Source organism: Aplidium turbinatum, chromosome 1 (genome assembly GCF_918807975.1).
Source record: "Aplidium turbinatum chromosome 1, kaAplTurb1.1, whole genome shotgun sequence".
NCBI classification, from domain to species: Eukaryota; Metazoa; Chordata; class Ascidiacea; order Aplousobranchia; family Polyclinidae; genus Aplidium; species Aplidium turbinatum.
Genome location: NC_137472.1, coordinates 59447102 through 59457777, shown reverse-complemented (window position 1 = coordinate 59457777; position 10676 = coordinate 59447102). Strand labels below are relative to the sequence as shown.

The following is a 10676-nucleotide window of genomic DNA, read 5'->3' as shown; positions in this document are numbered from 1 at the left end:
GTCGAACCAGTGCCACTTGATTTTAAAGCTTCTTCGTTCCGGAAGTGACGCGCTAACCAATTGAACTATCGGAGCGGACTATCGGGGCCCATCGGGAAAAACAAAAAAAAGCTGTTTTTGAGAAAAATGGGGCGTGTGCAATAGGGTTGTGACTAGAAAAAAAAAAATCTAAATTTTGTGTGTCCTGTAGTCACAAATGATGAACTTTTATGTCCTGATTTGAAAACTCACAAAAGTTAAGACTGTTTAAATTTTAAACAAAAATCTCCCGCACCAAATTTTTTCAGTTTTCAATGTATGAAGGATGGGCTTTCTTTTGTAGATATAGACCAGTGGTTTTCAACCAGGGTTCCGCGGAGCCCTCAGGTTCCGCCAGTAAGTCTAGGGGTTCCGCAAGTTTACATTCAAATCCGAGAGTCTATTTTATTATTATATGCATAGTGTTTAAATACAATCAAATATTGATTAGGTTTGCCACTATTAATAAATTTGCTACACTTTAACACGTTCGCTGCGATCCCGAATTTTTGTTGTTTTCTTGTGGTGCGATTACTTTTAACTTTCTTTTTTCCCGCTAAATTTCGTCGACATGTTTTCTTCGCTTCAAGGAGTTCTAAGGATAATACTAACAAGAACGATTCTAATAGCTGATGAATTACTTATTCTCTGGGCAAAATTGAACTTTCCAGCGGTGACAAAGCAAACAATAATCTCAAAGCTACGGAAATTGATGGAGAAACTGGAGAAAAATAGAAAAAAAAAGGATTCATTTAAAGATGAAACAGAAAACCTGTTTGACATTACCAAGATAGAAAGAGAGTGGCTGTGCCAAGCAGACAAAAAGCTATATAACCTACAAATTGAATCTGAAGGAAAAATTGGCTATACAACCAACAAAACTACTCCAAAATCGTCAATCCACCCTTCAAAGAGAGTGCGAACATCAAGTCCTCCATGTACCAGTACCAATGTGGCTTCACATCATGTCACACCAATTGAAGAAGATGAGACGATGTCGAGAGTAGTACAAGTGATGCAGACAGTAGCCTACTATGGCAGAATACAGTGACAATATTACCCAGTCAAAACCAGTGTTGCATTTTTCTACATTGCATGCATCAAAATTGGTTATAGCCTACGCAATTCCCTTTCAACCAACCAACCAAGCAGCAGTTGTTTGTGCTAGCCTGGCTGATGATAGAATCAGTGTTCCCACACCATTAGAATCTGGTGTTTGGAGAGCAGTTATAAGAGATGGCAACAGTGCAAAGCTAAAATTAAAATCAATTATGAAAGAGAAGAATAATTTCTGTTTACAGTTTGACGGAAAAAAGATTGGCAAACATGTTTTGTTTTTGTTTGTTTTATTATCTTTATCCTGCATTGCGGGAAAGCGGACTTGAGCGCTATGCATCGGTGTACGCCTTCCGACGTACACCCGACCCACGCTGCAGCCGACTGCAATGTCTGTTTCCGGTTAACTACTCTACTTATGACTTAAATTTGGTACTACCCATTACTAGGTAGTAGTATGGTAGTATGCTTGAAAAGTCCATCAAGAGAAATCAAACTGGGTGTTCTAAAATGCGAAAGTGGAACAGCTCAAGATATTTTCAGCAATCTAGAAAACCTATTAGATGAATATGATGCATGGAAAAATTTGAAAATGATCATATGTGACACAACATCTGTTAATACTGGACGGCTGAATGGCGTTGTTGTAATAATTAACACAAGTTAATGAAGTCTTAAAGCATGCATTAGAGTTCTTCAATTCAACGTCTTTAACAAAACCAACTCTCAACTACAAATTTGTAGATGATGTGGTGAAACACTACGAAAACTTGCAGCAATCCTACAAACCAGAAATTGAGATGGAAATGGTTGAAAACCCAGGATGGAGGAATGATTTTAAGTTTCTCTATGAGTTGAGCAGAGCATTCCGCTTCTTCAAAGAAAATGGTAGATTTACACTAATCAAATGGCATAGACTTCCATCTCTACACAATGCTAGATGGAATTCAAGAGCCATTTATGCTATGATTGCTTACTTCCTCATCTCTAGATGGAGAGTAACTCTGGAGATATCATGCTCATTCATCGCAAATGCGTGGCAGGAAGCCTGGTTTTCTAACCAAAGGTTTAAAGATGGAATATACCAAAGATTATTTGATGCTATCTTTGAGCTCGAATGTCCTGAAGCCTTAAAATGCCTTAAAACCCATTGGAATTTGGATGAGTCCGTTGTAGATGTCCCACGCACTAACATAATTGCAGAAAGGAGAGTCAAATTGATGGAAGAACTTTACCAGAAGTGCAAAAAGGACAAATATTTGAACATTAAATTTGTAGCGAAGAATAAAATTAAAGTCAGTTTGTGCGGGAGATTTTTTACGATTTGAACAAAATAATTATAATTTTCTAAATTTATACCAAAATGTTCATTGATTCCTGTTACAGGCAAAAAACAATTTCCTAGCCATAACCCTAGTGTGCAACACCCTGCCCTACAGCTCAAAAGTGATTAAAGTTGACTCTACATTACTTAATTCCAATACAATTTGGCGTTATACATGATTAAGATCTACTACCTTTTTGACATCAGTGCTGTGCAGTGTACAAAATTAACCATATTAGGCTACTTCTTTCTGTCATTTAGATTTAGCCTAGGATCAAACTATATAGTAAAATCATAAGAAAATAAATTAATTTTTCCCGTTCTAATCTACAGCCCTAGCAACGGAATCACTAATAATTGAAACAATGACGTTATGGAGACAAGAACAGACACGATCAGCATGTAATAAACAAAACGTTATAAACACTAATTCCAATGCCACACCAAACAACAATAATGTCTGCACATGCCGGTCTCCAAACGATGATGAAAAGAAAGTTGTGCTTTTTGACAAAACCCATCCCAGACAACAAATCAGGCCTTTTTTTTCGTGTAAGGTATTCAATGCTCGCAGACGTTAAATCAATGTGAAATAAGGTTAATTTGCTGGCTGCACTACAAACTCATGTGTAAAAATGGGAGCGTCCCTACATTTACTTGAAATAGAGAATTATACAGGATAGAGCAGTGGTTCTCAACCTTTTTGACCCACGGACTATTCTCAAGCTCGCGTATATATCCGCGGACTCAAGCTATATATTAACGAAAAATAGGTTTTTTGATTTCTATCCAAGAGAGTTTAATACGGTATCAACGAAAAAAGCAAGCACTGTTTTTCACTCAACACATACTCAATGACAGCCTTGTCCTTGAACTTGCTTGACAAGTTTATCGAATTCCGGAATTATGGTTGTCAGTGCACATCTGATGTCATCTTCCGGTTGAAGTCTATTGCGATACTTCGTTTTGATCATCGTCAGAGTTGAAAAGCCAGATTCACACAGGTATGTGGTTGGAAATGGCAAAAAAGCTGTTGCAGCTTGCTTGCAAAGATCTGAAAGACTAGGCTCCATCGGCTGCACATTTGCCCAAAATTGAGTCAAAGAAGCCTTTTTAAACTTGTCTTTCCACATCTGTCGGCTTTGCAATTCAAGCAACTGTTCAGCAATGCAGTCCATATCTGAATGAAGTTCTAGCGCTGACACCTGAAAAGGATTCCGAACCCAATTAAAAATCCCGCAATAATCGTTGCAAGGAATATAACGATCCAATTCAGAAAGAAGTGTGTTGAGGTGCTCAAGAAAGATGGGAAGAATGACGCCCAAATTGATATCTTTCTCTTCCACAAATAAGTTCAATCCTGGGAAAGCAGCTAACCTCCCACTTTTCATTCGATGCATCCACAGCTTTATTTTACGTTTGAATGCATCAATACTTTCCAAAACATCAAAAAATAGTTTCTCTTTTCCTTGCATAGAACTATTCAGTTGGTTTACATGGCTGAAAACATCGGCCAAAAATAGCAACTTCGCAATCCATTCATCATCACGAAAGCGATCAGCAAGTTCATGATTTTGCTCTAGGGACTTTTAAAAAAGCATGGGTTTCCTCTTTAAGAGTAGCTACTCTCTCAAGCACCTTTCCTCGTGACAACCAACGAACAGTTGAATGGAACAGAAGCCCACTGAGTTCCGCTCCCATTTCGTCACACAAAGCACGAAATGTGAGTGTTCAAAGGACGAGATTTAATATAATTTACCACAGATACAACCTCTTTGAAAACTATGGCAAGATTTTCTTGTATTTTCTTTGTTGCCAAATTTTCTCTGTGGCGAAGACAATGAACAACCGAAATGTTATTGTTTTTCTTTTTCACAAAACTCATGAAGCCTTTCTTACTTCCCATCATGGCTGGAGCACCATCAGCCCAAACAGACACGCAATTAGACCACTCAAGCTGATGTTCTTCAAAGAAGTAATCCACTTTCTTGAATATTTCTTCTCCTGTGGTATTTTTAGCAAGTGGACAGCAAAACAGAAACTGCTCAACGAAATCATTTGTGTCAAAATATCGCACAATCACCATGAGCTGTGCATCACTTCCGATATCGGTTGTCTCATCCAGTTGCAAACTAAATCTTTCACAGCATCTTATGGCAGCGATTGTTTGTTGCAGAACATTTCTTGAGATTTCTTCGATAGGCTACGCCTCTTCATGGTGTCGTTTGACAAAGGAACCATTTCCAGTTTGTTAGCAACAGCATCTCTACACATTATCCTGGCCATTTCAACAGATGCTGGTTTAATCAAATTTTCTCCAGCTGTGTGAGGTGCTTTTGCACAAGCGATTTTCCATGCAACCGCAAAAGAAGAACGCACTGCATGACTGTGAGAATATACTATTCCTCCCCAAGCAGTTGGGCGATCAATGTGACTTCGCTTCACCTAATGCTCTTTTTCTTTAAATACTTCAAGAGATTTGTTAACAAAATTTCCATGGTTTGATTCTAGGTGCCGACGAAGTTTCGTGTCCTTTAAACAGCTGTGAGCTTTACTTTTTATTTGTAATACAATATAAACTGACTAGGCTACTAGCAAAAGCAACTGTGCTCGCGGACTCATCCAGGCCCTTCCGCGGACTCATTTGAGTCCGCGGACTCGGGGTTGAGAAACACTGGGATAGAGCATAAAGCCAATACAACCAGTTTTATCTACAGAAAATTATGAAAAAAAAATCAACCTATTCCACAATATGAAAATATTGCTAATACCCTAATCTTGTGTGATAGAGTCTCCTAGAAGTTAGCAGTTGTGAACTGAGCAAATGGTGGTTGAGCAAGTGACAACTGAGCTAGCCACATTTCAGAAAGTGACTGAAGTTGGCAAATGATGAAACTTATAGCAAGTAACAACAGAGCAAGCCGAAACTTGGCTTGTCACAAGTCAGCAAAATTCAGTTTAACAAGCGATGACCAGCTAGTCCGATGCTAGGTGAAAATTTCATTTGCTGACTTGGGCAGTAGTTGAAATGTAAATGCTGAGTTGAAGCACTTGCTAAGTTGTCGCATGCCGAGTGGTCCAACGACCGTGTGATAGGCTATTGGTCTTGTTACTATGAGGTAATGCAAAAAATAGTTTATTTTACGGTTAACCAACAAGTTTTCATCGTAGTTACAGCATATATTTTGTGTCAACATTTTTAACCGCGTTGCTTAATTTGATTCTAAAATGGAAATGCAGTAGGAAATGCAGTATAAAAGTTTAATAAAATCTAGCATTCTATGAAGGTCTGCATTTGTTACAACAGATTTGCCAACCTTTTACATAAGATCGTAAGATCATATTGTAAATCAAAAACTTTAAAGACGCTTATATAATTTAATCATTTGCATTGTGATATCACATTATCACAGTTTGCTAATTCGAACCTTTATGAGTATACGCTGAGCAGCAAAGGATTTAATAGATTTCTACTTTTTTATATTGTGCACCATCTGTAAGCTGAAGCCGAGTAATATTTTCAAGCGGTATGCGGTGCGAGTAGTAGAACTGGTGGACTTCATTTACCGCAACATCGAAGGAGTCGTATCGGGCAAAGATATCGATCTGAAAATAAACATAGACTTCAACATTTTTAGGTTACAGAAATCTTTTGAATCTGATGCTGAAGAACAACCCAGTGGTGCCACTCCTAGTGTTTTTCCACTAGATCTAGTGATTAGTGTTTTTGAGTTGCATCTAGTGTTCTAGTGTTTTTTTCTGCTATCTAGTGTTTTTTTAGCGATTTACCGTTATGTTGGTGTGCATAAGTTTGGACAGTGTTTAAAGTAGCCCCACCTATTTTTGTTTGGCTGCATCAATGTGTTTGTAATGCTTTTCAAAGTGGACTCGAGTTTTTTGTCTAGCTACACCCAATGATGACCAAATTTGAGATATTTAGGATAAATACTTTAAAAAATACACACAAATGACTGTGAAAAGTGTTCAAAGTAGACTAAAGTAGGTAGCGTAGCCTACGGTACCTTGTGGTAGGCTTGCATTTCGTCGGCTTACATTTGAGGAGTGTGGAGTTATTAGACTACACTACCTCAGAGATGATTGTGAGCAATATTGCGTTTTTGACAGTATATTTGCAAAGGCTAAATTTGGGAAAATTTTGTTCGCCCCCCCAAAATGTTTTACTCTCCTACAGCTATGACTTCAGGGCTTTCAAGAAAATTCAGTTATATTTTGGAATTTTAAGGACTTTTAACACTCACTAACGCCATTGGCTGTCATTTTTGTACATTGTGCATGTCAATGATTGTGTAATTATGATACTAGTGTTTTTTTTTTAATCTAGTGTTTTTTTCAGTCAAATCTAGTACTTTTTCATGACAAGAGAGTGGCAACAGTGGAACAACCGTGGATCACAACAGTTGGCCAACAGTGGGCCAACAGCCAAGTAACTAACCCTGTTGGCCCACTGTTGGCCAACTGTTTGGCCTACTGTTGTCCACTGCGTTTCCGGTCCAGATTCTACTATTTAGAAGTCCATGACCAAACATTTAAAATCTTACTTTATTTTCATCTTTCAAAACGTCTGAAGGTAAATCAAACAAAAAATCACTTTTAACACAAAAGGACACAAGGCCACTTACTAAGTGATAGGCTACTTGATTAATGTTCGCCCTTCGTTTCCGAAGATGGCCAATGAGACTGAATCAAGCTTTAGTGTAGGCTATGGTCACTCAGCGTACATGAGTGCGGAGATAACTCCGATGAGGCCTATCTGTACGTTTTAGCTTCTGCTGCAGGATGGACACGGGAAGGATGGTTGGCTAGGGTTCTTGTTTAAGGCTTGGGCCTTGCGGTATTCTCGTTTTTTGACAGCAGATAGCGTACGATGTTTCTCAGCTGAATCTGCGCCTTTATAAATAAGACTACGGCCATGTTGGTCGTTCTACGGCTAAGTCTTCCCACGAATCTACGTCGATAGCGAAACCCACATGGCGTTTTCCGTTAGTCAGTTCTCCGTAGAGCAGTTGTTTAGGAATACGATGGTTCGACATCCGGTGGGCGTAGCCTGCCCATCTAATTTGTTCCTTTTTTATGATGGTAAACGTGCTAGGCATGTTTGCTTTACTGAGAACTTTGGTGTCTGGGACTTTGTTCTGCAATCGAATCTTATTTTCGGAGGCAGGAAAGGTGGAATTGGTTCACCTGCCTTTCGTGTTTCCTATAAAAAGTCGAGGCCTCACACGCATACAGAAGGATCGTCAGAATAACAGCTAAATTCGACAAGTCTGATACAATTAACAATATTTTTTATAAAGCACCGTCGTCGGTCATGCATGACCTTTCTTGTTGTTTGTTTTTTTGTAGCAGATAAGAATTAGATTTTCATCAAAATATTTTTATAAATAAAGCTTTACCAAGAATGGGCCCTTTTTAGCGAATGGAAATCCATCAAGTCCCCTTTCTTCCCTGCCCCATACCGTATCCCGGGTATTACGAACGACAGAACTTTCGTCTGGTCGCACTCCAATGTGGAATGCAATCTGGTCAGCTTTAGTAAAAAAATTAATGGAAAATCTGCAAAAAAGCATCATATTTTAGTTAGATTCAGTTAGGCTATATTGTCTGTGCAGGTGCGTATTGCTTGAAGATTTCAAGTAAACTGAGTGGAAGACAAGAAAGTAAATCTTAATGTCGTGTCTTGGAGCATTCTACAGTACCTATAAAAGACTTTATAATTGGCCAAAATAGAATAAACGTATAATTTGGTGAGGGCCAAGCCTGCGAATTTTCAGTCGTTTTTCAAACCATCAAGCAAAGAAAGCAAATGGGTTTATCCTAAGACAGCAAAACCTATTATTTCTGCATTGATTAAAACGTCTGCTCAAATAAGCTGCAAAATTCTTAGCTTATTTCTATGACAAAGCAAGTGGGAGAGCTGACTTTTACAAGTGTGATAAGCTTTTTGTCATTGCAAACGTAAAAATCCAGAAATATCACTGTAAAGGCCCTAGACAGCTGTTATTTCCACACTGATTCAACGTCTGCAGACGCTGAATCAACGTAAAAAGAGCTGGATTTTGCTGTCTGGGTAAGAATTTCAAATGCAAAACTTTAGCGATAACTATCTGGAGAATGTCGAATCACCTTAACACAGCCACGATAAGTACGAACGTCCGCTTATTGCATCCACGGTTTGAACGACCATCCGTTTATTGCATCCACGGTTAGAACGACCATCCGTTTACTGCATCCACGGTTGGAACAACCATCCGTTTATGGCATTCACGGTTGGAACGACCATCCGTTTATTGCATCCACGGTTGGAACAATCATCCGTTTATTGCATCCACGGTTGGAACGACCATCCGTTTATTGCATCCACTGTTGGAACAACCATCCGTTTATGGCATCCACGGTTGGAACGACCATCCGTTTATTGCATCCACGATTGGAACGACCATCCGTTTATTGCATCCACGGTTGGAACGACCATCAGTTTATGGCATCAATGGTTGGAACGACCATCCGTTTATTGCATCCACGGTTGGAACGACCATCCGTTTACTGCATTTAAAATCGTCTGGTCCCGAGATGGATGTATTGATTGATTGCTGCTGCATTCAACAAGAATCAAAAAAGAAACACAGGCAAACATGTGTAATGTCTTGCCAGAACTCGTATTTCTTTGCTCAGCTATAAACTCAAGTTATTGCAGAGTTACTTTTATAATCTCTCTACCCAAATTGTATTACTTTTATAAGTTTAAGAAATTCTACATAAACATTGTTGTTAACATGTTGATACACTCGTGTCACCCTTTTGGTGTAAAACAATGATAGAAAGCTTGCAGACAGAAAAAAGGTTCATGAATATGTAGCTCCACGCTTAACGAAAATCACATAACTACATTTTGAATAAAAATACCTATAATGTATTACTTACTGCAGACAGAGGCCAACTGTTTCTGAAAATGTTGAACGACTAAACTCATTATTTTACTGTTTGTTGAGCCTTCAATATTTAATTGAACCGCAATTTTTTTTCTTCTCTATACGAACCAAAACAGCCTCAACATTATCACAATAAATAAAAAAGGTAAAGGTAGTGAGTCTCACAATTGACCCAAGCATTGAAAGATGAGAAAATGAGGTTCTCATTGTACTAAGTTACTCAATGAGGGTAAGATTCCATACTCAGATACTGAGCTTTGGGGAATGAGAAGATAAGTTCTCATTGTACTAAGCCTTCTGCACTAAGAAGAGAAGGGTGGCCAGTTTCTTTCTCTCGGCAGCCTTTCTTTCAGCAACCGTGCCTACCCAATTTAATACATGTTTTTCAACAACCAGCTTGAGCGGGGAGTCGAACCAGAATTGCATGATTAGAAAGCGAGCGCTTTTTCCACTGCGCTATCCCACCGCTAACAAAAAAAAGACAACCACAATAAATCATGTAAAAATAGTGACTTGCCTTGACGAGGATGAAATTCCTATTATTCTCACCCCAGAATTCCGGCCTTCCGTAAAAGAAATGGCGTGACTAGAACCTTTACTCTGAAAAAGAATGACAGCACGATTATGTCAAGTCGGAGCCGTGGGTTTGAATTCTATCACTGTCGTAACCCCAAACGTTTTCTCACAAGTAGAGTATGTTTGAATCAGTGAACCACCAGGCTAATTTCACAAATTCAGTAAACCTCAAATGGTAAAAATCCAAAAACTCAAACTTTCATCAACCCAGCCGAGATCTCATGCACTAGTATGATAGCTCAGTATAGAGGGACTTCACAGCCACTTGGGGGGAGTTTGTGTGCTTTAGGTGAGTAGCCTAGAGCAAATATTTGGAACAAAATCCCATCCGACATTTTATGGCTCATGTTACAAATTTACAACATCTTCCGCTGCTAACTTCTTTGTTGGTTGAATAAACCTTTTCCAAAATGAAAATTTGAATAACGTAAATAAAAACTGAATAACCTTTTTCCGAAACGGTTCAAATTTGAATTTTTTTATTATGCCCTTCTCTTACTCAGTCCAATTCAGCTTGTTTGAAATGTGCCAGTGCAGACTGACAACGTCGCTTGAAACTGCTGTGCTCCTTAACTATTTACCCAGCTAGAAAGCTTATGCAACTACAGTATTTTGCCTTTTTCCAGTGCGGTGCAGTTTTCAGGCCGACAGTTGCAGTGGGCTACTGGCAGGTGACAGCGGACACATTTTTGTTTCTTGTGACATCATTAGCTTGTTTAATGAATGGAAAAAAGTGATGTTTGCTGTGTAAC

The 10676-nt window shown here is 38.7% G+C and overlaps 1 protein-coding gene and 1 long non-coding RNA gene across 2 annotated transcripts; both read right to left on the bottom strand.

Annotated features, from left to right (window-relative positions):
• Window positions 1-3249: 3249 nt before the first annotated feature.
• LOC145767924 (protein FAM200A-like) lies at window positions 3250-4484 on the bottom strand. Its single transcript, XM_082579537.1, has 2 exons — window positions 4158-4484; window positions 3250-3984 (listed from the first exon to the last, which is right to left on the bottom strand). Exons 1-2 carry the CDS (start codon window positions 4482-4484, stop codon window positions 3250-3252), a joined length of 1062 nt encoding a protein of 353 aa, XP_082435663.1.
• A 1363-nt stretch (window positions 4485-5847) lies between these two features.
• LOC145769500 (uncharacterized) lies at window positions 5848-8585 on the bottom strand. The gene is made up of 3 exons (XR_014289018.1): window positions 8543-8585; window positions 7813-7972; window positions 5848-6004 (listed from the first exon to the last, which is right to left on the bottom strand). It is a non-coding gene; the product is annotated as an uncharacterized LOC145769500 (long non-coding RNA).
• Between the last annotated feature and the right edge of the window lie 2091 nt (window positions 8586-10676).